Source organism: Carcharhinus amblyrhynchos, chromosome 3, assembly GCF_965287045.1.
Source record: "Carcharhinus amblyrhynchos chromosome 3, sCarAmb.v2.hapA, whole genome shotgun sequence".
Classification (NCBI taxonomy): Eukaryota; Metazoa; Chordata; class Chondrichthyes; order Carcharhiniformes; family Carcharhinidae; genus Carcharhinus; species Carcharhinus amblyrhynchos.
The window spans coordinates 136,321,326-136,348,831 of NC_137326.1; the positions used below are offsets into that span (position 1 = coordinate 136,321,326).

A 27,506-nucleotide genomic window follows, 5' to 3' on the forward strand; every position below is an offset into this window, starting at 1 on the left:
TCACCTTTCTCTTGGGTTTCTGAAGGTGCTCTCCGGGTAGTGCACGCGTCTAAAGAGGGGCTTTTCGTGACCTCGGGGTGTCCCAAAGCACTTGGCGGCCACTGAAGTGCACGCTTGTTGTTGTAATGTCGGGAGAAGGGAGAGCGCTGCCAAGTGCCAGCCCCTTTTGTGGTGGGACTGTCTCAGCAGCCTCACCACGTGCATGGTGTCGCACTCAAACCAGCTTGCTGCATTGGAGACGTGCGTGAGAAGCAGAAGACGGGCAGTTAGGTCTCTTCTGGCAGTTGGGGTGGGAGGGGTGGGTTTGACAGCTGCGTGAGGGCTCCTTGGACTGGAAAGGGGGGACGGATGGGAAACGCTGGCCACAGCTCATTCAGCAAAATGAGAAGGACCCCAATCTCGCCCTCCCTGTGCACTGAGATTTGTCAAGGCAGTTCCCTGGGAATGTGGATGACAGGAGGTCTGGTCGTAATAGATGCCCAATCCGACTCGGTCGCGACTCTCTGGCCTTTACTGGTTCAGGCTGACCCTTGAACCTCTTCGCCCGCGCTCTCCAACTCCTCTCCCTCTCTCCCCCTGCTTTATATCTCCTGGGAGGACACGGATCAAAAGTGGGCAGTCCCACTGTTAGAGTGAAATACGGAGTCCCAGACTGTCCAACTCTCCCCTTTGAATGTTGGGTGGCCTGGTATTGTATAAGGAATCTGTGTGTGTGTGTGTGTGTGGGTGTGTTATTTATGCATTGCAATGAATCTGTTCCTGTGGGCAATCTTTATGAATTGTTTAAATTTATACATTTTAAAAAAAGAGGCTTGATTCCGTGGGTGGGGTGGTTGGGGGAAGGGGTTAAATTAAAATCAGTTGAAGTAAAAGGTGCTGTAAGTCGGCGCTGAGTTGGGATTTTTATTAGACTTGCATGTTGTCATTTTGTGCTGATCTTTTGAATCAACCTCCGACTGTCAAACATTGGAAAATTGTCTGATTAAAGTGCATTAAAACAAACCTCTGCCTTGTGTCCCTTTTTCTCTTCTGCCCAATCGATGGGTTACTTTGCAGTGTTTTCTCCCCTCCTCTCCCAGTGCAACTTGGAACAGGGTGGCTCAGTGGCACGGCGGTTAGCACTGCCGCTTCACAGCGCCAGGGATCCAGGCTCAGTCTCAGTGTGGAGCCTGCACTTTCCCCTTGTGTCAGCGTGGATTTCCTCCGAGTGCTCCAGTTTCCCCCCTCAGTCCAAAAGACGTGCCTGGTTAGGTGCGTTGGCTGTGCTAACTTCTCTCTCCATGAATGGGGAATAGAGGGATATAAGTGGTTGGTCTTAGATAGGTAAACATGATCGGGGCAGGCTTGGAGGGCCAAAGGGCCTGTACCTGTGCTGTACTGTTCTTTGTACCCGAGCAGGAACCAGAGTGTTGTGATTAGGGGATTTTCACTGTACCTTCAGTGTTAATGTTTTTTTTAAATTTTATTTATTATTTGTGTCACAAGTCGGCTTACATTAACACTGCAATGAAGTTACTGTGAAAATCCCCTAGTCGCCACACTCCAGTGCCTGTTCGGGTACACTGAAGGAGAATTTAGCCCGGCCATTGCACCTAACCAGCACGTCTTTCGGACTGTGGGAGGAAACCGGAGCACCCGGAGGAAACCCACGCAGACAGGGGGAGAATGTGCAGACTCCACACAAAAACTGACCCGAGCCGGGAATCAAACCTGGATCCCAATGTCGAGAGGCAGCAGAGCTAACCATTGTGCTGCCCTACTTGTAAGTCTACTCGTGGCACAATGGTTAGCACTGTTCCATGCTCTACAGACACAAGCTCTTTTGTTTTGCCTCACCCTGACGCACAAGTGCCAATACTTCTGTCACCATCACAACTTCTCGGACTCGATATTTGCCAACAACCCCAGCGTAACCGTGGGCAGCAGTTAGAGTGAGAGATGTTAGTTAAGATGATTACAAATAACAAGTGGGTCCATGCAGTCCATTGAGTCTACCCCTCCATTCAGTAAATTTAGGACTGATCTCTGGGGTCCAAGGTTCACGACCAACTGAAGAAATTTCTCATCTCGGTCTAAAACGGCTGACCCAATTGGTCCCTAGTTCTGAAATCTCAAGAAGGGCCAAAAGGCCTGTTTCTGAGCTGTAATTTTCTAAATTTTTTCTCCACTTGAGAAACTGCCTCTTGGGCATCCACTCTGTCAAGCCCTTTCAAATGTTTTATGTTTCGATGTGATCGCCTCTCATTCATCTGAATTTCAAGTAACAAAAGTCCATTCTGCTCCACTGCTCCTCACAGGACAGCCCTTTAAAGTTTAAAACTTCTGATGTTTGCTTGAGTTACAGGTTCCTCGAGCGCTGTGCTAGTGGTTCTTCAAGGATGTGAGTCTGCCTCGCTTCTCCGCCCCCCTGTCCCCGAGCGTGGAGGAACTGGGATGGGAGAGCTGTCCTGTGAGGAGCGGTGGAGTAGAATGGACTTTTGTTATTACTTGAGATTCAGATGAATGAGAGGTGATGGCATTGAAACATGAAATGTTTGAAAGGGTTTGACAGAATGGATGCCCAAGAGGCAGTTTCTCAAGTGGAGAGTTCAGAACCAGGGACCAATTGGGTCAGCCGTTTTCCGACTGAGATGAGAAATTTCTTCAGTTGGTCGTGAACCTCGGACCCCAGAGATCAGCCCTAAATTTATTGAATGGAGGGGTAGACTCAATGGACCCACTCATTATTGGTAACCATCTTAACTAACATCCCTCACTCTAACTGCTGCCCATGGCTACGCTGGGGTTGTTGGCAAATATCGAGTCCAAGAATGGTGGCAGAAATATTGGGCACTTGTGAGTCAGGATGAGGCAAAGCAAAGGAGCTTGTGTTTGTAGAGCATGGAATACTGAGATGGGCCTTGAGTTCCAAACCACTGGAGTAAAAAAATTGTTGTTTTCACCTCTGAACAAGTGGTGAGGTAACACAATCCCCGCATTTGAGCACAATTATTTGCTTCTCATAATTTTGAAGGGTAATTGCTTTTATATGGACAACTCATTCTGTTCTGGTGAGATCCTACAGACATCTCGGTGATGAATATAACCACAATCTTTGGCTATGGGTGATTGAGTTGTGTTTTTTTTTAAGTACCATGGTTGGTACCCTGCTCTGTGAAAAGGCAGCCGAAGCAGATTGGATAATAACATCTATGAGGGGAATTGAAATAATCCTTAAAAGGGAAAAAAGTTAGGGCCTGTGGGGAAAGAGCGGGTGAGGGAATGGGCTGAGAATGCAGCTAATTGTGGAATATGGGCATCACTGGGTGGCCAGCATTTATTGTCCATCAACCACATTGCTGTGGCTCTGGAGTCACATGTAGGCCAGACCAAGTAAGGACAGCAGATTTCCTTCCCTAAAGGACCTTAGTGAACCAGATGTTTTTTTCCTGACAATGGTTTCAGTAGATTTCCAGATTTTTTTTTGAATCCAAATTCCACCATCTGCCGTGGCAGGATTCGAATCCGGGTCCCCAGAGCATTAGCTGAGTTTCTGGAATAATAGTCTAGCGATAATGCCACTAGGCCAATGCCTAGCTGGCGCAGGCATGATGGGCCGGATGGCCTGTTTTGCTGTAAGATTCTACGATTGAGGATGGTTCAGGGGTTACGCTGACTGCAACATGCAGAACAAAGAGAAGCAGTTATCAGTAAGACTGTGCACACTCAGTACTGTGGCATGCCAGGCTCGATTATGTGCTCAAATCTCTAGAGTTGGGTTTGAATCTACGATCTCTGACTTGGGTGTGAGAGTGCACTGCTCTTTAAAAGCAACTTGAGGTACAATGGTAGATTTTAATTAAAGTTTTTGGGTTCCATTTGAGGTCGTCAGCGCTCCTAGAGCTTACAGATCACGGTGTCTGGCTGTCCGAGATCTCCGGGTAAAATCGTAACACAGTTGTCAGCGTCCTGTGTTGCTGCTGGAGAGCCTCTTTTCTCCTGTTCTTTGGGTTGGGTTGTGTCCAGTGCTCTGTAACCTGGTCGATCATCCTTCTTCCTGTAGGACACTCGTGTGAGAATTCCAACAAAGAACATCTCTATGATCAGGAGCTGGTTGTTCATGACTGTGAAGGAATCGGAAGTTCAGGAATTATATCCATGCAAGGTGATGAAGCAACTTTAGTGCTTAAGGCAGTGGGGAACAGGAGGCAACTATTGGGGTCCTTGAACCTGTTCCATCATTTATAGAATCCCTACAGTGCAGAAGGAGGCCATTCAGCCCATTGGGTCTGCATTGGTAACATCTCACGCATGCCCTATCCTCGTAACCTCGCATATTTACACCACTAATCCCTCTAACCTACGCATCTCAGGACACTTAAGGGGCAATTTAGCATTGCCAATGCACCTAATCCGCACTGTGGGAGGAAACTGAAGCATCCGGAGGAAATCCTCACAGACGTGGGGAGAACGTACAAGCTCCACACAGACAGTGACCCAAGCCAGGAATCAAACTTGGAGCTGCGAGGCAACAGTGCTAACCAGTGTGCCATCCAGTTAGATCATGGCTGGATCTGAGGCTGCCTCGCTAAATATTTTTAAGACGCGGGTTGATGGGTTTTTGATAAGAGAGGGGATTAAGGGTTATGGGGAGAGGGCGGGAAGGTGGAACTGAGCAGCGACAGATCAGCCATGATCTTATTGAATGGCGGGGCAGGCTCGAAGGGCTGGATGGCCTACTCCTGCTCCTATTTCTTATGTTCTTATCTACCCCTGTTGGTTCCATCAATCTTGGTTTTTTCAGTTGACACACACACACACCTTGAACCACTGTATGGAGAGAGTTCCAGAGTTCCGTAACCTTTGGTGTGAGTAAGTGCTTCCTGACATCATCCCTGAACGGCCAGGCTCTCTGGAATTATGTTAATCGTGTGGCAAATGCCAGAGTGGTGAAACGTTGAAAGGATTTGCCAGGGTTTGCAGTGAGAAACTTTCCCTGGTGGGAGAATTGAGAAGCTTCAGGAGCCAGGACATTTGGGAATGACGTCAGCAACATTTCTTCACACAGCTGAGTGGAATTCTTTCTGAAATCCGTCTCCCATCCATTGAATGTGAACGTAGCCCAATCCATTACACAAACCAGCCTCCCATCCATTGACTCTGTCTACACTTCCCGCTGCCTCGGCAAAGCAGCCAGCATAATTAAGGACCCCACGCACCCCGGACATTCTCTCTTCCACCTTCTTCCATCGGGAAAAAGATACAAAAGTCTGAGGTCACGTACCGACTGACTCAAGAACAGCTTCTTCCCTGCTGCTGTCAGACTTTTGAATGGACCTACCTCGCATTACGTTGATCTCTCTCTACACCCTGACTATTACTGTAACACTATAGTCTGCACTCTCTCGTTTCCTTCTCTGTGAACGGTATGCTTTGTCTGTACAGCGTGCAAGAAACAATACTTTTCACTATGTTAATACATGACAGTAATAAATCTAATCAAATCTAAACGCTGGTACAGCTTGGTGGTGAGGAAATGGGGAAAGATCAACTGCAAATGTAGAATCACAGAAACCCTACACTACAGAAGGAGGCCATTTAGCCCATCGAGTTTGTACTGACCACAATCCCACCCTGGCCCTATTCGCATAACTCCACATGTTTACTCTGCTAATCCTGACAGAAGTATGAGAGATTTGGATAGGGTGAACAGTTGGGAGCTTTTTCCCAGGGCAGAGATGACAATTACAAGGGGGCACAAGTTCAAGATAAGGGGGGGAAAGGTTCAGTGGAGATGTGCGGGGGGGGGGGGAATGTTTTTTTTTACACAGAGGGTGGTGGGGGCCTGGAATGCACTGCCAAGTGAGGTGAGTGAGATAGGTACATTAGCCACATTTAAGACTTATCTGGATAGACACATGAACAGGTGGGGAATAGAGGGGTACAGGCGGTTGGTTTAGGTAGGACAATACAATTGGCGCAGGCTTGGTGGGCCGAAGGGCCTGTTCCTGTCCTGTGCTGTTCTTTGTAATCCCCCGACACTAGGGTCAATTTAGCCTGGCCAATCTACCTAACCCGCACAGCTTATCTATGCAGCTTGTTGCTATTTAAGTGTTACGGACCCAAGCTGATTAAATGTGCTGGAGAGAGATCAGCCGTGATCCAACAGAATGGTTTCTTCCTGGTTCTAACAGACTGAGCCTCAACAGGCAGCTCACTCGAGTCAATAACGGGGCCTGTTTAATGTACACAGCTGCAGCCTTGATCTCTGCTTGGCTAACTTGGTTTCAGTAGGGACCAGGGCTACAACTGGCCTCCTAACCCTGGGGTTGAAGTTTGTGTGTGTGTGTGTTTGGGGGAGGGTGTCTGAGTGTGATGTGGTTCTGGGGGTTGGGTGTGGTGGGCTTATGGAGGTTGGGAGCGGGCAGAGAGCGGGGTGGTGGTGGGGGAAGGGAGATCCGTCAGCATTCATTCCTCTGAGTACGGTTGGGAAGTCTCCTCGTGGAAAATGAGCGTTCCCCTCCCCCCATACTCCCAAAATCATTGAGTTACATCCCAGCTAATCCAGGGACATGTATGATGGATCACCACTTGGAGGGGATGGATTTTTGGACTGTGTTAGAAGCTGTCAACAACAACTTGCATTTAGTTGGCACCCTTAATGTGGTAAAAATGTCCCAAGATTCTTCACAGGTGGCTTACCAAAAAGAGTTTGACGTGGGGCCGCGAGAGAAGGATATTCAGTCAGGCGACCAAAGGATTGGTCAAAGGAGTAAGTTTTAGGGAGATTCTTTAAGAAGGTGGGCGCGGAGGCTTTGGACCCCGGCAGCTGGAGGCACGGTGGAGCGATGGAAATCGGGGGTGCCTGGGAGGCTGGATTTGGGCCGGACTCTCCGAGGGCTGTGGGGCATCGAGGAGGCTGCAGGGACCGGGTGAAAGCACGGAAGGATTTGAAAAGTGGGCGAACTCTTAAATGGAAGCGTTTGACGATCCTGGAGGGAACTGCGGTCAGTGAGCAGGGGGCACGAGGAGCAAATATTGGACTTATCGTTAATTAGCTTACTAACGACACAGGCCGATGTGGTGGTGATGGTGGGGGTGGGGGCTTGGGGGGGGAAGTAGGCACCACGTCGCATAGTTTAGGGTGAGAAGGGAGAGATATAAAAGTATTCAGAGGGGTAATTTTTTCACACGGAGGGTGGTGAGTGTCTGGAACGAGCTGCCAGAGGCAGCAGTAGAGGTGGGTACAATTCTGTCTTCTAAAGAGCGTTTAGACAGTTACATGGGTAAGATGGGTATAGAGGGATATGGGCCAAATGCGGGCAATTGGGACTAGCTCAGTGGTTACAGAGAAAGAGGCAACATGGACACATTAGGCCGAGGGGCCTGTTTCCATGCTGCAAATTTCTATATGACGTCCCCCACCCCGGCCCCTCGCAGGCCCCACTCCCCCTCCCAGGCAGTTGCTGCATCGCTGCTTCCATTTACATACGTTGACCTCTGGTCTTTGCAGAGTACGGGGGGGCGCAACTGATGTTTCCAGCTCCAGCCAGCGTTCCGATGATAGAATTCTGCAGCGAGGACAGGATCAGAATCGCCTGAGAAATACGAGAAAGGAAGGGTTGGGAAACAGTGCGTCTCTCAGACTCATCATCACAGAGATAGACAGCAGGCAAACAGGCCCTTCAGCCCAACGCGTCCACGCCAACCAGGTTTCTTCAACTGATTGAGTCCCACTTGCCTGCGTTTGGCCCTGACGGCTCTAAACCTTTCCACGTACCTGTCCCCAAAATCGTATAAATGTTGTAATTGTAGGATCTTGGAAAGAGGGGAAAGATTTTGGTTAAAGGTTTGACCCATGTCATAAAATCCCTACAGTGCAGAAGGAGGCCATTTGGCCCATCGAGTCTGCACCAACCACAATCCCACCCAGGTCCTACCCCCATGTATTTGCCCTAGCTAGTTCCCCTGACACTAAGGGCCCGATTTTTACCAAAAATACATGCCCGAAATCGCGGTAAATTCAGGTGTCGGGCCTGTAACGCGATCTGCACCCGAGACCGAGCAGATGGCGCCTTTACCGACGCCCACTTTACCGTCTTCGGATCCGGTCTGGATCCGTGCTGCTATCCACCTGCAGAATAAAAATCCGAAGCCGATTCCTGTTCTGCAGGGGAGCCTCCGAAGCCCATTCTCCTCGAACACCCTTTGCAGACCCCCCCCCACTAACCACCCTGGCAAATCCACGCCCCCCCCCCCCCCCCACCCCCCACACCCAGGAGGTAGGCCCCCCCCCGGCACCTTGGCAGACGCCGCCCCCCCCCACTCCCCCCACATTGAACCCCCCCCGAGGAGGTAGGCCCCCCGATCCCACCACCCCCCCCACGCCATGATTGGACCCCCCTCTGGGAGGGACCTCACCCCACCCCCCCCCCTCCAATCAGACCCTCCCCTGGCCTTTTCACTGGCGTCTGCTGGAGGAGTGGTGGGGGGGGGGGGGCGGTTGGGCTCAGATGGATCTCTGGTTTTGTTGGGGGGGGGGTGGCGGGCGAGGGTGGGGGTTGGGGGAGGTCGTGGAGGAATGGGGGGGGGGTGGGGGGTGCAGCATGGACTTGGGAGAATCTCCACCACCACCACTCCTCCAACCAGAGATCCATCTGAGTTCGCTCCCCAACCACCCCCCCCCCACCCCCCCCCCCCCCCCCACTCCGCCCCCTCCTCCGGCAGACACCAGCGGAAGGTCAGGAGGGTGCTGCAGGCTGTCCAACGAATGCAGATCAGAAGGATGGTGGAGGGAGAGCAGCGATCGAGGTGGGTTCGGGGTGTGCTCTGCCGAGGGGGGATTTGATCGCCATGGGGGGGCGGATGGCTGCCTCCCTTGGCGGGGGGAGGTGTTGGGGGGAGCCTGATTGTAGGTGGAGGGGGAATGCCTCCTGGGGGAGGTCTGATCGTGGGGGGGTCGGGGGCTTCCCGGGGGGGGGGGGGGGGGTCCGATTGCGGCTCATCCCTCCCACCCTCCCCCAGTCCAATCCATCAGGCAAACCAGCCTCCCATCCATTGACTCCATCTACATTTCCCACTGCCTCGGGAAAAGCAGCCAGAATAATTAAGGACCCCACGCACCCCGGATATTCTCCCTTCCACCTTCTTCCTTTGGGAGAAAGATACAAAAGTCTGAGGTCCCGTACCGACCGACTCAAGAACAGCTTCTTCCCTGCTGCTGTCGGACTGTTGAATGGACCCACCTTGCGTTACGTTGATCTTTCTCTACACCCTCGCTATGATTGTAACACTACATTCTGCACTCCCTTATTTCCTTCTCTATGAACGGTGTGCTTTGTCTGCGTAGCGCGCAAGAAATGAAAATTTTCACTGTACGTTAACACACGTGACAGTAATAAATCCAATTAGTGCCTGTCCCTGGGCTGATCCTTGTGTTTGTCACTCACCTGAAACAGAACAAACTTTGCCGTCAGATTCTGATCAGACATGTGGAGTTTCGCCTGTCGGAACAGGATGTTGACTGGCCACAACCCAAGGATTGTGGACACTCCCAGGAACAGGTTGAGCCAGAGAAAAATACTGGTTGACGATAACTGAGAAAGGAACACAAGAGAAAGAAGAAATGTATCCCATTCACCCCATCAGGAATCACAAACGCAATATTTCCCATTCACCCCAACCCAAACCTGGGCATGGAATGGGGACTGAGTTCAACGGAGTGACTGGGTCACAAATCACCCACAAAATGGCTGGTGGACAATCTATCGCATTACTAAGTGACTCCCGCACAAAAGGAGGCCATTCAGCCCATTGAGTTCATGCCAGGTTCCTGTTGAAAAGCCGGTCAGTCCCATCCCCTCGCTCTGCAGTGGCAGGGAGGCAGTGAGTTCCAGCTCATTCCCACTCGCTGCGTGGGAAGGGTCATCTTCACGTTCCCTTCGCCTTCACACCCAAAACGTTAAACCTGCTTTGCCGGGCCAATGGGAACAGCTCTTGAAATGTCCAAGGCGTCCGTGCAGTGAGTGGGCGTGTCTTAAACTCTCACATCGAAACTAGGAACAGGAATAGGCCATTTGGTCCTTTGAGCCTGTTCTGCCATTCAACATTCCTGCTTTCTCCCCATTCCCTTTGGAGTGTAGAAATCTACCCATTTCCATCTTAAATATCATAAAATCCTGCAGCGCAGAAGGAGGCCATTTGGCCCATCGAGTCTGCACTGACCGCAATCCCACCCAGGCCCTATTCCCGTAACCCCACATATTTACTCTGCTAATCCCCTGACACTAGGGTCAATGTAGCACGGCCAATTAACCTAACCCGCACATTTCTGGAGTGTGGGAGGAAACCCACGCAGACATCGGGAGAATGTGTATACCTGAGGCCAGAATTGAACCCTGGAGCTGTGAGGCAGCAGTGCTAACCACTGTGCCACCATGCCACCCTTTATATTCAGTGAGTTGATGTCCACAGCTTTCTGTGCTAGAGAATTCCACAAATTCACCACCTTCTGAGTGAAGAAGTTTCTCCTCATCTCAGTCCCAAATGGCCTACCCTGTACCCTGAGACCGGGACCCCTTGTTCTAGACACCCCCCCACTCCAGCCAGAGGAAACAACATCTCTGCATCTGCCCTGTCCAGCCCTGTCAGAATTTTATACGTTTCACTGAGACCCCCCTCTCATACTTGTAAACTCCAGTGAGTCCAGGCCCAGTCGACCCAATCTCTCCTCATACGACAATCCCACCATCCCAGAATCTTTATAGCACAGCTTGTTCCATCTGCCCAATCCCTTGCACCCAGCTGTAATGTCCCGGTTGGCAAAATGTGAATTTGTGGGGAGAATAATTGAGATCCGTTTAGCTCAGTTGGCTGAACGTCTGGTTTGTGACGCTGAGCGATGCCAAGTGCGCGGGTTCAATTCCTGCACCGGCTGAGGTTATTCATGAAGGCTCGACCTTGCCCCTCACCCTGAGGTGTGGTAACCCTCAGATTAAATCACCACCAATCAGCTCTCTCCCTACGACTATGGCGACTTTGCCTGACTTGAGTTCATAAGATAGAGGAGCAGAATTAGGCCATTCGGCCCATCGAGTGTGCTCTGCCATTCGATCATGGCTGACGTGCTCCTTCAACCCATTCCCAATTAAAAATCTGTCTCACTCCTCCTTAAATTCACTCACTGTCCCAGCACCCACCGCACTTTGGGGTAGCGAATTCCACAGATTCACAACCCCTTGGGAGAAATAGTTTCTCCTCCGACTCTGTTTTAGATTTGCTGCCGCTTATCCTGAGGCCTCTCGTCCTAGAAAGCCCCACCAGCGGAAGCATCCGCTCCACACCCACTTTATTCATACCTTTTATCACCTTGTATACCTCAATTTGATCTCCCCTCATTCTTCTAAGTTCCAGGGAGTGTAGGCCTAAACTGTTCAATCTCTCTTCATACAATAAACCCCTCATCTCTGGAATCAATCTAGTGAACCTCCTCTGAATTGCCTCCAATGCCACTACATCTTTTCTGAAATAAGGGAACCAAAACTGTGCACAATACTCCAGGTGCGTCCTCACTAATACCTTGTACAGTTACAACAACACTTCCTTATCTTTATATTCTATTCCTATAGCTCTAAATGCCAACATTTAATGCCTGTTTTACTTTGAAGCCGATTCTTAATTTGAGGGCAGGGTATTGTGAGTGGGAAAGGGCAAGTTACGGGGACTCTGGATATAAACTGTCCGTGGCGGAGAATTCCACAGGAATTATATGCAAAAGCACGATCTTTGGAGCCAGGAAACTGAGGTCAGTTTGCCAGCCTGATCCCCTGAACAGTTGTGATCAGTGGCCCTGGCTGAGGAGTTTGGGGAAATCTCACCCTGCTCCTTCTCACAGTCCGGGAGATTTGTTACGTTCACCTGAGTGGGGTGGGGGTTGCGGGGGGGGGGGGGGGAGGGGGGGGGGGGGAGGGGGGGGGGGCGCAATAAAGCCTCAGCCTAAAAGTCAAAGATTCAATAATATTGTTTTCATCTCACTCACATCATCCGGATCGTACAGTCCATTTGTCCATAAAACGATTCCCAGGAAAAAAATGATAGCTCGGAGGAAAGCCACTTGGAAAGATCCCAGCACAAAAATCCTGAATTTAAGTCTGAGCAGACAGAAAGAAAAATTGAAGAAAGAAAATTACAGCACAGGAACTGGCCATTCGGCCCTGCACTGACCATGCTGCCCCACTGAACTAAAACCCCTTCCCCTTCCGGGGACCATATCCCTCTATTCCCATCCTATTCATGTATTTGTCAAGGCACCCCTTAAAGGTCACTACGGTATCCGCTTCCACAACAGCAAGTTCCAGGCACCCACTCTAATTCTCAGAAACATCCACCAAAAGGTGGTAGTTTTGTACAACTTGCATTCATATAGCGCCTTTGACATTGTCAAAACATCCCCAAGGTGCTGGACAGGAACGAACAATGTCTGACACTGAGCTACATTCGGACAGCTGAGCTAAAGCTTGGTCAAAGAGGTAGGTCTTAAGGACTGTCTTAAAGGAGGTGAAAAGGTTTCAAGGAGGGAATTCCAGAGCTCAGGGCCCGGGTAGCTGAAGGCAATGGCAAGGCAAGGCGATGGAAATTGGGGATATGCAAGTTGCCAGATTGGAGGATGCAGAGGTTTGAGAGGGTTGAGAGGTTTGAGAGGGTTGAGAGGTTTGAGAGGGTTGTGGGGGGCTGCAGGTGGTGACAGAGAAGGCAAGGCCACGAAGGTAGCTGAAGGCTAGGATGAGAATTTTATTCCTGAGATGTTGCTGGACTGGGAGCCAATGTCACAGTGAGTGCAGGGGTGACGGTGAACAGGGCTTGGTGCAAGTCAAGACAATTTTGGGTGAATTTGTATTGATGGCTGGTTGGGGAGAGGAAGTGCAAACTAGGAGAGCAACTACTGATTTATCTATTTAAGCAAGAAGTCAGTCATTGTAAACATGTGATGAAATTGTGGTTACCCTCTCGGTGTCCTTATTTAGCTAATTTAATAACATGGATTTTAAAGTCCAGCCTTGGGGCTGCAGTACTGCTGGTGCCCACCTAGTGGTGCTGCTGCTCCATGTTCAATGACTGCCCAGCAGCGCCCACAGCAGGGATATGGCGGTACTGCAGAGTGAACCCCATTCATTCTCTGTTTTTACTCACAATGTTTTTATCACATCTCAACATCTCTCTTCCTTAAAGCCACGTGAAATCTAATCATGATTGTGAGGTTATATATTTTTTAGAATGCATTTATATAGAAGTCCTTTCCACCAATTTCTTTTTTAAATTTAATCTTTTTTTAAGTTTATTTATTAGTGTCACAAATAAGGCTGACATTAACACTGCAATGAAGTTATTGTGAAAATCCACCAATGCCTGTTCGGGTACACTGAGGGAGAATTTAGCACGGCCAATGCACCTAACCGGCATGTCTTTGGGACTGTGAGAGGAAACAAGAGTGCCCGGAGGAAACCCACGCAGACACGGGGAGAATGTGCAAACTCTGCACAGACAGTGACCCGAGGCCGGGAATCGAACCCGGGTCCCTGGCACTGTGAGGCAGCAGCGCTAACCCACTGTGCCACCGTGCTGCCCAAATCTGGAAGCTCCCCGCCAAATCACTCACCATCCTGACTTGGAAACATATCGGCCGTTCTTTCACTGTCGCTGGGTCAAAATTCTGGAATTCCCTCCCTAACAGCACGGTGGGTGCACCTACACCACATGGACTGCAGCGGCTCAAGAAGGCAGCTCACCGTCACCTTCTCAAGGGGTGATTAAGGATGGGTAATAAATGCTGGCCTCATCAGTGACTCCCCCTCCTCTGAGTTAATAGGGAAAAAAATCCTGACTCTGTGACTTCATTGGCTATAAAACCTTCCACCCACCTGGAGGTGGGGAAAGGCGCTGTAGAAATGCAAACCTTTCTTTTCCCTTCTCTCTGATTGGAGGTGTTGTGCTCGGTGACCTCTCACCTGGTCATTCTCATGTGAGGGAGGCAGGGGCAGCAGCAGCAGCAGGGACCCGTACTGATCACGATTGAGGTGGTCTCCAGGCGTTCCAGCAAAGCTTCCTGTCCCTCGTAACCCTCCACAATCACCAAGAGCAGCAAATAAAAACACACCGCAAAATAGCTGAGGAAACAGAGAGAGTTCAAACCAAAATCAAACTCAAAGAACAATGAACAAAAACAGCCCGGGAAACAGGCCCTTCGGCCCAACGAGCCCGCGCTGCCATTTCAACATTGTGAGTCCCCTCTCCCACCCGTGACCCTTGTTGACGCTTATGGCACTCCACATTGGAAACCAGATTGAGGGAAGGCTAATTTAGGGACAATTTGTTACACCAGTCAGCCTAATAGCACATCTTTGGGGTGTGGGAGGAAACCGGAGCACCCGGAGAAAACCCACGCAAGCACGGGGAGAATGCGCAAACTCCCGCAGACACCGACCCAAATCCATGTGTCTGCACAGCAAACAGTGATAGTCACTGAGCTGTCGTCTTGCCCAGCATCTGGTCCAGTTTAAGCACTCACTAACAACATGAAGCACTCGGCTACTCTCGAAACAGCTTTCCAAGGAGTACTGTAAAACTCAGTACTTACTTCATTACTGTAGGGTTAAGGAACATGTCGTAGGGTCAAAGGTCACAGTTCAGTATTCGAGTTAAACTCACAATTGGTGTTGGGATCAGGTTAAAGTATTGGGTTAGAGCCACAGCAATCTCACCGAGCAAACTCCTGTTTTCAGAGTATATTAGAGAATGTGTAAACTAGAGCGATAGAGAGAGTGTGTGATAGAGAGAGGAGATAAAGAGAGAGTGAGAGAGAGTGATAGATGGAAAGAAAGTGATAAAGAGAGAGAGTGACAGAGAGAGTGATAGAAAGAGAGAGAACATGATAAAGAGAAAGAGAGAGATAAAGAGAGTGATAGAAGGAGAGGGAGTGATAGTGACAGAGAGAGAGAGTGTGAAAGGAACAGATGGAGAATGTGATAGAGTGATAAAGATAGAGACTGATAAAGGGAGACTGATAGAGAGAGAGAGAGTGTGTGATAGAGTGAGAGATTAATAGAGGGAGAAAGTGATAGAGTGAGTGTGACAGAGAGAAAGAGATAGAGTGATAGAGTGAAAAAATGATAGGGAGAGAAGCTGGGCTGTTATTAGGATTGGGTTTGCGTGTGAGGGTCCGAACCGCGTGTGAGGGTCAGGACCGCGTGTGAGGGTCCGGACTGTGTGTGAGGGCCCGGACTGCGTGCGAGGGCCCGGACTGCGTGCGAGGGCCCGGACTGCGTGTGAGGGTCCGGACTGTGTGTGAGGGTCCGGACCGTGTGTGAGGGCCCGGACTGTGTGTGAGGGTCTGGACCGTGTGTGAGGGTCCAGACTGTGTGTGAGGGCCCGGACTGCGTGTGAGGGTCCGGACTGCGTGTGAGGGTCCGGACTGCATGTGAGAGTCCAGACTGCGTGTGAGGGTCCGGACTGCGTGTGAGGGCCCGGACTGTGTGTGAGGGTCCGGACTGCATGTGAGGGTTCAGACTGTGTGTGAGGGCCCAGACTGCGTGTGAGGGTCCGGACTGCGTGTGAGGGCGCGGACCGTGTGTGAGGGCCTGGACCGTGTGTGAGGGCCCGGACTGTGTGTGAGAGTCCAGACTGCGTGTGAGGGTCCGGACTGCGTGTGAGGGCCCGGACTGCGTGTGAGAGTCCAGACTGCGTGTGAGGGTCCGGACTGCGTGTGAGGGTCCGGACTGTGTGTGAGGGTCCGGACCGTGTGTGAGGGCCCGGACCGTGTGTGAGAGTCCAGACTGCGTGTGAGGGTCCGGACTGCGTGTGAGGGCCCGGACTGCGTGTGAGGGTCCGGACTGCGTGTGAGGGTCCGGACTGCGTGTGAGGGTCCGGACTGCGTGTGAGAGTCCAGACTGCGTGTGAGGGTCCGGACTGCGTGTGAGGGCCCGGACTGCGTGTGAGGGTCCGGACTGCGTGTGAGGGTCCGGACTGTGTGTGAGGGCCCGGACTGCGTGTGAGGGCCCGGACCGTGTGTGAGGGTCCGGACTGCGTGTGAGGGTCCGGACTGTGTGTGAGGGTCCGGACCGTGTGTGAGGGTCCGGACTGCGTGTGAGGGTCCAGACTGTGTGTGAGGGCCCAGACTGCGTGTGAGGGTCCAGACTGTGTGTGAGGGTCCAGACTGCGTGTGAGGGCCCAGACTGCGTGTGAGGGTCCAGACTGTGTGTGAGGGTCCGGACTGCGTGTGAGGGTCCGGACTGCGTGTGAGGGTCCGGACTGCGTGTGAGGGTCCGGACTCCGTGTGAGGGTCCGGACTGCGTGTGAGGGTCCGGACTGTGTGTGAGGGTCCGGACTGCGTGTGAGGGTCCGGACTGCGTGTGAGGGTCCGGACTCCGTGTGAGGGTCCGGACTGCGTGTGAGGGTCCGGACTGCGTGTGAGGGTCCGGACTCCGTGTGAGGGTCCAGACTGCGTGTGAGGGCCCGGACTCCGTGTGAGGGTCCAGACTGCGTGTGAGGGCCCGGACTGCGAGTGAGGGCCCGTACTGCGTGTGAGGGTCCAGACTCCGTGTGAGGGTCCGGACTGTGTGTGAGGGTCCGGACTGCGTGTGAGGGTCCGGACTGCGTGTGAGGGTCCGGACTCCGTGTGAGGGTCTGGACTGCGTGTGAGGGTCCGGACTCCGTGTGAGGGTCCAGACTGCGTGTGAGGGCCCGGACTCCGTGTGAGGGTCCAGACTGCGTGTGAGGGCCCGGACTGCGTGTGAGGGCCCGTACTGCGTGTGAGGGTCCAGACTCCGTGTGAGGGTCCGGACTGCGTGTGAGGGCCCGGACTCCGTGTGAGGGTCCAGACTGCGTGTGAGGGCCCGGACTCCGTGTGAGGGTCCAGACTGCGTGTGAGGGCCCGGACTGCGTGTGAGGGCCCGTACTGCGTGTGAGGGTCCAGACTCCGTGTGAGGGTCCGGACCGTGTGTGAGGGCCCGGACTGCGTGTGAGGGCCCAGACTGTGTGTGAGGGCCCGGACTGTGTGTGAGGGTCCGGAGTGTGTACGAGGCTCACTGGGATTGGAGAGGTCGCTGCCACTTACGTTGCTGCCATCATATCAACAAACATGGTTGCCCGAGGAACCCAGAGACCCAGACAGGATGTGGCACCAATCACCTAGAACAGGAGGAGATACTGACTGAGGAAGTGAGCAGAGAGAGAGGAGAATGCAGCACAATCTAAACATCACCACTCTGCCTGTCACTCAGCAACAAGCTACGCTAATATCTTTCCTCAATATCATATCAATATCATCCTTAATCAACAATGTAACTCCACCACCTTTCCCTTTCTGTCTGTCCTTCCGAAACACTCAATAGGCTCAATGTTTTAATGGGATTTAATGGGATTGGGAGTTATAGATAGGCCTGGTAGGGAGGGATATCATCGGCACAACTTGTGGGCCGAAGGGCCTGTTTGTGCTGTAGTGTTCTATGTTACATAAGAACATAAGAAATAGGAGCAGGAGTAGGCCATCTAGCCCTTCGAGCCTGCCCCGCCATTCAATAAGATCATGGCTGATCTGTCGTGGCTCAGTTCCACATTCCCGCCCTCTCCCCATAACCCTTAATCCCCTCTCTTATCAAAAACCCATCAACCCGCGTCTTAAAAATATTTAGCGAGGCAGCCTCCACCACTTCAACGGGCAGAGAATTCCAGAGATTCACCACCCTTTGAGTGAAGAAGTTCCTCCTCAACTCCGTTCTAAACCGCCCCCCCTTTATCTTGAGGCTGTGCCCCCTAGTCCTACTGTCTTTTTTGAGCGGGAAGAGTCTCTCCACCTCTATCCTATCCATCCCATTCATCATCTTATACGTCTCAATGAGATCTCCCCTCATTCTTCTAAACTCTAACGAGTACAAGCCTAGTTTATTCAGCCTCTCCTCATAGCTCAATCCCCTCAACTCCGGTATCAGCCTAGTAAACCTCCTCTGCACTCCCTCCAGGGCCAAAATATCCTTGCGCAGGTGCGGCGCCCAAAACTGCACACAGTACTCCAGCTGCGGCCTCACCAATGCCCTATACAGCTGCAGCAAGACCTCCCTACTTTTATATTCAATCCCCCTCGCTATGAAGGATAGGTACTAAACATGTTCCATGTTTAGTTCCTATCCTTGATCACCTTGGAACCACATCTCCGTAATGCCAACTGTATCACACCCCTTTACATCTATCTGTGTAACTCTGAAAGGAAAAACAATATTTTATAAATGACAGAAGATTGTGAAACTTGAACATCCACAGGGACTTGGGTTTCTTGTACACGGAAAGGAAGGAGGGCGGGGCTGGGGAGAGTGGGGGGTGGTGGGGCTATTGTATGGAGCATAAACACCAGCACAGATCAGTTGGGCCAAATGACCTGGTTCTGTTCTGAGAATTCAATGTGATTCCTTACTTTTTCCCAGGAGTAACAGTTAACTTTATGGCTAAGGAAATTTGGCATGTCAGCTACGACTCTCACCAACTTTTACAGATGCCCCATAGAAAGCATTCTTTCTGGTTGTATCACAGCTTGGTCTGGGCTCCTGCTCTGCCCAAGACCACAAGGAACTATAAAAAATTGTGAATGTAGCCCAATCCATCACGCAAACCAGCCTCCCATCCATTGACTCTGTCTACACTTCCCGCTGCCTTGGGAAAAGCAGCCAGAATAATTAAGGACCCCACATAAACCGGACATTCTCTCTTCTACCTTCTTCCTTTGGGAGAAAGATACAAAAGGCTGAGGTCACGTTACCGACCGACTCAAGAACAGCTTCTTCCCTGCTGCTGTCAGACTTTTGAATGGACCCACCTTGCATTAAGTTGATCTTTCTCTACACCCTAGCTATGACTGTAACACTACATTCTGCACCCTCTCCTTTCCTTCTCTATGAATGGTATGCTTTGTCTGTATAGCGCGCAAGAATCAATACTTTTCACTGTATGTTAATACGTGTGACAATAATAAATCAAACCAATAAGATGAACTCACAGTTGGTGCTGCGCTAATCCATACTAAAGTCTTCCTTTTAAAGGGACACCTCACTTTTTTCAGTAAGTAGTAAGTGTTCTCCAGGTAGATGATGACGGACAGCGCAGTCATGGCTGTTAGTGCGGCAAACACGCTGAGTTCCAACCAGCTCAATTCTACACAAGGACAAGAGAAATGAACTCAGAAATTCGACTACAGAAGCACCACTATCGCAGAATTTTGAAACCTCCCCACGTGTTCAAACGATGTCAGCTACCCTCTAATCACTGAGATAAAGAGTCAAGGTTAAAATCCATAATCTACAGCCTTGAGCGCGTAACCTAAACCGACACCCACCCACTCCCCCCCCACCAACACCCACCCACACACACACACACACACACACATGCACCCAACCCCAGTGCTGACGTTGAGGGAGTGCTGCAGTGTCCAAGGTTTGGTGGGGGGTGGGATTGGGGGGGAGGATGTTGGAGGGGAGGGGGGTGGGGGTGTAAAACCGACTGCTGTGGGCTCTCTGAGCTAAATGTAAAAGTGTTGGTGTCAACCACAGGAAGCAGAGCCCCGTCAGTTAGAGCCATAGAAAGGTGATGGTGCGGAAAGAGGCCACTCAGCCCATCATGTGTGTACCGGCCACAAGGGAGGAAGAAGGAATTAGTCGCTCATTTTAATCCTATTAAAAAATGGCGTGTCGCGGTGGTGAGCACTGCTGCCTCACGGCGCCAGGGACCAGGGTTCGATTCCCGGCTCGGGTCACTGTCTGTGCGGAGACTGCACGTTCTCCCCGTGTCTGCGTGGGTTTCCTCCGGGTGCTCCGGTTTCCTCTCACAGTCCGGAAGCCGTGCTGGTTAGGGTGCATTGGCCGTGGCTGAATCCTCCCTCAGTGTAACCCGAACAGGCACCACAGTGTGGCGACTAGGGGATTTTCACATTGACTTCATTGCAGTGTTAATGTAAGCCTACTTGTGACACGAACAAATAAACTTTCTTTGGAACGCACTCCAGCCCATGACTCACTCTGCCTGATGTCGCCTTTACCAATCAGATTCTCCTGGAGAAAACTGGGAGAATTCTAACGACAATCGGAGGAGATAGATAAATGTTTAATTATGTACAGAATTGAATCAGGCCCCGAGCAGGTTCTAAACCCCCTGAGAATTCATCCCCTCAGCTCGGGGGAAACAGATCTTTCCTGCCCGCTTGTCTTGAATCATAGAATCCCTACAGTGCAGAAGGAGGCCATTCTGCCCATCGAGTCGGCACTGACTCTTACGCAGGCCCTATCCGCCTAACCCCACACGTTGACCCTGTTAATCCCCTGACCCTACACATCTTTGGACGCTAAGGGCCAATTTATCGTGGCCAATCCCTCCTAACCTGCACATCTTTGGAGTGTGGGAGGAACAAAAACAGCACGGGGAACAGGCCCTTCGGCCCAAACCGGAGGAAACCCACGCAGACATGGGGAGAATGTGCAAACTCCACACAGCCAGCGACCTAAGCCGGGAATCGAACCCAGGTCCCTGGCACTGTGAGGCCACAGTGCTAACCACTGTGCCACCTGTGCCGCCCTGTCTAAGTGCTTCATAATTTTGTACACCTCAATTCAATCCCTCCTGGTGCCCTGGACTAATTTCTAACCGTTGATGACTTTTAGTCAGAACTGATCCGATAAAAGGTCTTTGACCTGAAGCCTGAATTCTTGACTCTCTCCACAGAGCCCCGGAGTATTTCTGGCATTCTCTGTTTCGTTCCAGCAGCTGCCTCATCTGGGCTTCTCGATTTAAAGACCAGTTTAGGGTTTTATTTGTGACTTACCCAATATAAGATTGATGGATTTCGGAGCGGGTAAGAAACAGGCTTCGGAAACATTGAATTTCTCAATCTGTTCGACGATGTTCGGAGGAAACCTTCAAAAGCAATTTAAAAAAGTAAACCCCCTTGATGAAACTCTTAGATCATAACTTGCTTTGTGTACATCGAGGTCACAGGGTCAGAGGTCAGCGCATACTCATCCCATGAATCATTCTGCTGATGAGGCCTTTAAAGTTCCCCTGGGGGAATTCTAAAGAAAATTGGAGGAGACGCACAGTTGTTTAACGATGTAATGACTTTAACCAGGCAGTTGAGGTGGGCCTGTTAGAATGTGAACTCCCAGGTCAAGGGCCATTTGTACAACCTTGTAGAGTCCATGAACCATGTCTATGCTCTGTCTCATAGGCTACACAAACTTCTCATTTTCTCAAAAACCTTTCATTGATGTTGTGTTTGCACTTCAGCCCAACACTCTTAATCTACGGGTGTCCGGTATGGAGTTGGGGGGGGGAGGTGGTGGGAGGGGAGGAGGACCTCCTCGTGAACCTGCTCCTGGGCCGAGCTTGGTTTGCCATCTACAGGCCCAGGCAGCGGGTGGTCAAAGGGGGTCGTCCAACCTTCTATATTCACTGCCAGGTGTCCCTGGAAGGGAGCATGAGATGTCCGAGGGCACAGTTGATGCCTTCTGTGCCCACTGGGTGACTGCAGGGACTGGGGTGTATTACCTACGGTGCTGGGTTCCCCTTGTTTTAGGGAGCTGCCCCTTTTGAGTTGTCCCGAAGTTAATTTGATTTTGTTTATTTGGTTGGGCATCAAAAGGTGTCCCTGATTAAGGGTCAAATTAATGGGCCAATCAGGGAGCCTCTTGCTCTGTATTTAACCAGGCGTGTCAGTTCCTCTGGGACTCCGAGTGTAGATGCTGACTGATGGCCCTCTGTAGCTGCTGTCAGACTGGTCAATGAAGGGATTTTGGTGAAGGGACTTCTGCCTCCGAGGATTTATTACAAATTAGTAACAGGTTGAAGAGTTGTGGAGAACGGGCAGGAAAGTGGAGATGAGGTCAAGATGAGAGCAGCCACGATTGTATTGGATGGCGGAGCAGGCTCGAGGGGCTGAATGGCCTAACCCTGCTCTTAGTTCTTATGTCCTGTTCTTGAGATAGTTCATGGTTCTTGGGTTATTTCCAGTTACAATTGTTTCAAAGGCTGGTGGAAATTGAACTGGTCACTGATAAACAATGTGGGTGTCTCCAGTGACAGTTTATCCACTTTACCAGGAAGAATAACAATCAGAATATTTAAGTAGAGAGTGTAATGTCAGCGGAAACCTGACGGGAAAGTTCTGAATCTCAGAAGTTTTTCTAAACAGTGACTGAAATGTCCACAATCCCCTCACTCAGTTCCTTGACAGGCTTACGCAGAGAACACCACTCCTTGGAATCACAGATTGAAAGAATTGTAACCGCACAGAACGAGACCATTCCACCCATCGTGTCCGTACTAGCTCTCCAACTGAGTGATTCACTTTGTGACTTCTTCCCATAATCCTGCACATTGTCTACCTTAGCCTCAGGAATGGGGCAGGTATCGGGCGATTTATCCACCTCAGTAGAAGTGCTCAGATCGGAGTGAAGGGAATGGATTTGTGTTGTTCACAGAATCATAGAATCCCACAATGCAGAAGGAGGCCATTCATCCCTTCAAGTCTGTACCGACAACAATCCCACCCAGGCCCTATCCCACAACCCCATACATTTATCCTAGCTCATCCCCCTGACACTAAGGCACAATTTGGCATGGCCAATCCACCTAAACCACACATCTTTGGATTGTAGGAGGAAACAGGAGCACCCGGAGGAAACCCATGCAGACACACTGATTCTCTCTCCGAAAGAGCATCTTACCCAGATCCTATCCCCATAACCCCACATACTTACCCCACTAATCTCCCTAACTGACACATCTTGGGACACTAAGGGACAATTTAGCCTGGCCTATCAGCTTAACCAGCACACCTTTGGACTGTGGGAGGAAATCGGAGCACCTGGAGGACACCCACGCAGACATGGAGAGAATGTGCAAACTCCACACAGACAGTCACCCAAGCCGGGAATCGAACCTGGGTCCCTGACACTGTGAGGCAGCAGTGCCACCGTGCCGCCCCAGGGAGAATGCTATGAAGAAGTCTTTCCCTGTGGAGGAATCTAGACCTGTTTGAGTTACAAGGCGACCTGGAGTTATGGGAGGCGCACAGGAAAGTGGGGTTAAGATTACAATCAAATTAGCCGCAGTTATATCGTATGACAGAGCAAGTCCGAGGGGCTGAATGGCCTAGTCCTGCTCCTATGTTCCCCGACTTCTAGATTTTCCCACAAGGGGAAGTGTCCTCTTTGCATTTACCCTGTCAAGCCTCCTCCGCGCCTTAAGTGTTCCAAAAAGATCAACTCTCATTCTTCTAAACCCCATTGGGTAAAGATTCAACTTGTTCAACCTTTCCTGATGAGATTCATTCCAAGAATCAGCCTGGTGAACCTTCTCTGAACTATCTCCAATGCAAGTCTATTCCTTCATTAATGAGGAGACCCGAAGCTGGACACGGTACCCTCGGTGTGGTCCGAATTCCTGCCTTATTTACCTCCGGATTTGATTATTTCATTCACTCCCTGCCAACCCCTCACATTCTACCCTTTGTAAACTGGGGATTATCTCTCACGATACGGTCCAGCTCCCCTGTCGTATCAAATCAAAAACAACTTCGTAGGAGTCTGAAATCAAAACAGAAAGTGCTGGAAATACTCAGCAGGTCTGGCAACTTCTGTGAGGAGAGAGAGACAGAGTTAACGTTTCGATCTAATATCACCCTTCTTTGGAACGGAAGGGAGGGAGAAACACCAGGAAATTTATGCTGCTGGAAGGGGAGAAGAGGAGGAAGAATAGGGAATGTCCCTGATGGAGGGTAGGAGGGATTAAATTAAAAAAATGTCATGGAATGAAAGGCAAAGGAAGTGGCTGTGGTTATAATAAGGTCAAAAAGCATTTGTCACCCCAAGTCCCCTTTATCCCTGCACTGAGCTGTTTCCTGGTTACCGGATGCCTTCATTTTAAAATTCTCAACCTTGTTTTCAGATCCCCCCATGGCCTTGTCCCTCACTATCTGTGTAACCTCCTCCTGCCCTACAGCCCTCCGAGGTCTCTGCGTGCCTCGGGTTCTATCCTCTTAGCTACCTCCGATTTCGATCGCTCTGCCACTGGGCTCCAAACTCTGGAATCCCTTTGCTAAACTCTCCGTTTCTCTCTTCCCTTTTCAGATGCTCCTTCAAGCCAATAACTGTCTGAAAATCTTTTCATTCAGGTGTCCCTCACATCTGCCCCTGTGACACATTTACATTGATGTCGTTCCTGAGAGGCGTCCTGGGATAGAGTCATAGACTCAACGAACAAAGAACAGTACAGCACAGGAAACAGGCCCTTCGGCCCTCCAAGCCTGCGCTGCTCATTGGTCCAACTAGACCATTCATTTGTATCCTTCCATTCCCAGTCTGCTCATGTGACTATCCAGATAAGTCTTAAATGATCCCAGCGTGTCCGTCGCCACCACCCTACTTGGCAGTGCATTCCAGGCCCCCACCACCCTCTGTGTAAAATATGTCCCTCTGATATCTGAGTTAAACCTCGTCCCTCTCACCTTGAACCTGTGACCCCTCATGTTTGTCACCTCCAGCCTGGGAAAAAGCTTCCCACTGTTCACCCTGTCTATGATCTTCATAATTTTGTACACCTCTATTAGGTCTCCCCTCATTCTCCGTCTTTCCAGGGAGAACAACCCCAGTTTACCCAATCTCTCCTCATAGCTAAGACCCTCCATACCAGGCAACATCCCGGTAAACCTTCTCTGCACTCCCTCCAAAGCCTCCACGTCCTTCTGGTAGTGCGGCGACCAGAACTGGACGCAGTACTCCAAATGTGGCCTAACCAACGTTCTATACAGCTGTAACATCAGACTCCAATTTTTATACTCTATATCCCATCCGATAAAGGCAAGCATGCCATACGCCTTCTTCACCTTCATCTTCTCCACCTGTGCTGCCACCTTCAAGGATCTGTGGACTTGCACCCCCAGGTCCCTCTGTGTGTCTATACTCTTGATGGTTCTGCTATTTATTGAATAGCTCCCCCCTACATTAGTTCTACCAAAATGCATCACTTCTTATTTATCTGGATTAAATTCCATCTGCCATTTCTCCACCCAATTTTCCAGCCTATCTATATCCTGCTGTATTGTCTGACAATGTTGATCACCAACCGCAAGTCCAGCCACCTTTGTGTCGTCCGCAAGTCATAGAGGTTTACCACATGGAAACAGGCCCTTTGGCCCAACTGGCCCATGCTGCCCTTTTTTAACCCATAAGCTAGTCCCAGTTGCCTACATTTGGCCCATATCCCTCAATACCCATCTTACCCATGGAACTGTCTAAAGATAAGATTGTACCCGCCTCTACTACTACCTCTGGCAGCTTGTCCCAGACACTCACCACTCACTGTGAAAAAATTGCCCCTCTGGACACTTTTGTATCTCTCCCCTCTCACCTTAAACCTATGCCCTCTAGTTTTAGACTCTTTACCTTAGGAAAAGATATTGACTATCTGGCTGATCTATGCCCCTTATTATTTTATAGACCTCTATAAGGTCACCCCTCAGCCTCCTACGCTCCAGAGAAAAAAGTCCCAGTCTATCCAGCCTCTCCTTATAACTCAAACCATCAAGTCCCGGTAGCATCCTAGTAAATCTCTTCTACACTCTTTCTAGTTTGATAATATCCCTTCTATAATAGGGTGACCAGAACTGCACATAGCATTCCAAGTGTGGCCTTACCAATGTCTTGTACAACTTTAACAAGATGTCCTAACTCCTGTATTCAATGTTCTGACCAATGGAACCAAGCATGCCGAATGCCTACTTCACCACTCTGTCCACCTGTGACTCCACTTTCAAGGAGCTATGAACATGTACCCCTAGATCTCTTTGTTCTGTAACTCTCCCCAACACCGTACCATTAACTGAGTAAGTCCTGCCCTGGTTTAATCTAACAAAATGCATCACCTCACATTTATCTAAATTAAACTCCATCTGCTATTCATCAGCCCACTGGCCCAATTGATCAAGATCCCATTGCAATCCAAGATAACCATCTTCACTGTCCACTATGCCACCAATCGTGGTGTCATCTGCAAACTTTCTTGATTTTCAGAAGTCTTTCTTGATTTTCAGTGGTCTTTCTTGATTTTCAGAAGGCATTTGACAAGGTACCTCACAAAAGGTTATTACAGAAGGTCAGGGGGCATGGAGTTGGGGGTAGGGTGTTAGCGTGGATAGAGGATTGTTTGTCAAATAGGAGGCAGAGAGTGGGGGTCAATGGGTACTATTCAGATTGGCGGTTGGTGACTAGTGGAGTGCCCCAAGGGTCGGTGCTGGGGCCTCAGCTATTTACCATTTATATAGATGATCTGGAGGAGGGAACCGAGTGTAGGGTGTCGAAATTTGCTGATGACACCAAGATTGGTGGAATGGCAAATTGTGCGGAGGGTGTGGAGAGTCTGCAGAAGGATCTAGATAGGCTGGGCGAATGGGCCAGGAAATGGCAAATGGAATTTAATGTTGGCAAGTGTGAGGTGGTCCACTTTGGTAGGAATAATGGTAGGAAGGACTATTACTTACATGGCGAAAAACTGCAGCAGGCGACGGTGCAGAGGGACCTCGGGGTCCTTGTGCATGAGTCGCAAAAACCCAGCTTGCAGGTGCAGCAGGTGGTCAGGAAGGCGAATGGGATGCTGGCCTTCATAGCGAGGGGGATTGAATATAAAAGTAGGGAGGTCTTGCTGCGGCTGTATAGGGCATTGGTGTGGCCGCAGCTGGAGTACTGTGTGCAGTTTTGGGCGCCGCACTTACGCAAGGATATTTTGGCCTTGGAGGGAGTGCAGAGGAGGTTTACTAGGCTGATACCGGAGTTGAGGGGGTTGAGCTATGAGAGGCTGAATAAACTAGGCTTGTACTCGTTAGAGTTTAGAAGAATGAGGGGAGATCTCATTGAGACATATAAGATGATGAGTGGGATGGATAAGATAGAGGTGAAGAGACTCTTCCTGCTCAGAAAGGACAGTAGGACTAGGGGGCACAGCCTCAAGATAAAGGGGGGGCAGTTTAGAACGGAGTTGAGGAGGAACTTCTTCACTCAAAGGGTGGTGAATCTCTGGAATTCTCTACCCGTTGAAGTGGTGGAGGCTGCCTCGCTAAATATTTTTAAGAAGCGGGTTGATGGGTTTTTGATAAGCGAGGGGATTAAGGGTTATGGGGAGAGGGCGGGAATGTGGAACTGAGCCACGACAGATCAGCCATGATCTTATTGAATGGCGGGGCAGGCTCGAAGGGCTGGATGGCCCACTCCTGCTCCTATTTCTTATGTTCTTATGTTCTAAGTTCCTCTTTGGCTCAACATCAAATGGTGCTAGCCAAAGGTTGGGAAAGGTACCTTATAAATGCAGAGCTAAGGTTCCACGCACCGGTCCTGGACTTGCAATAAGTTTACCTATTTCAGATTTAGGTGTGAAGATGTTTTGTTGTCCTGTTACCTGGTTACCTCCTCGGGGTAAGGGATTCCCATTGTCCTTCCACAGCCAGT

At 50.4% G+C, this 27,506-nt stretch overlaps 1 protein-coding gene across 1 annotated transcript; it reads right to left on the reverse strand.

Moving 5' to 3' along the window:
* Positions 1–27,506, reverse strand: LOC145341275 (organic solute transporter subunit alpha-like). Its single transcript, XM_080186200.1, has 10 exons — positions 27,457–27,506; positions 20,834–20,925; positions 19,019–19,173; positions 17,087–17,160; positions 13,983–14,141; positions 12,017–12,128; positions 9,429–9,575; positions 7,472–7,577; positions 3,888–4,103; positions 1–227 (listed from the first exon to the last, which is right to left on the reverse strand). Exons 1-10 carry the CDS (start codon positions 27,486–27,488, stop codon positions 1–3), a joined length of 1,320 nt encoding a protein of 439 aa, XP_080042326.1. The 5' UTR covers positions 27,489–27,506.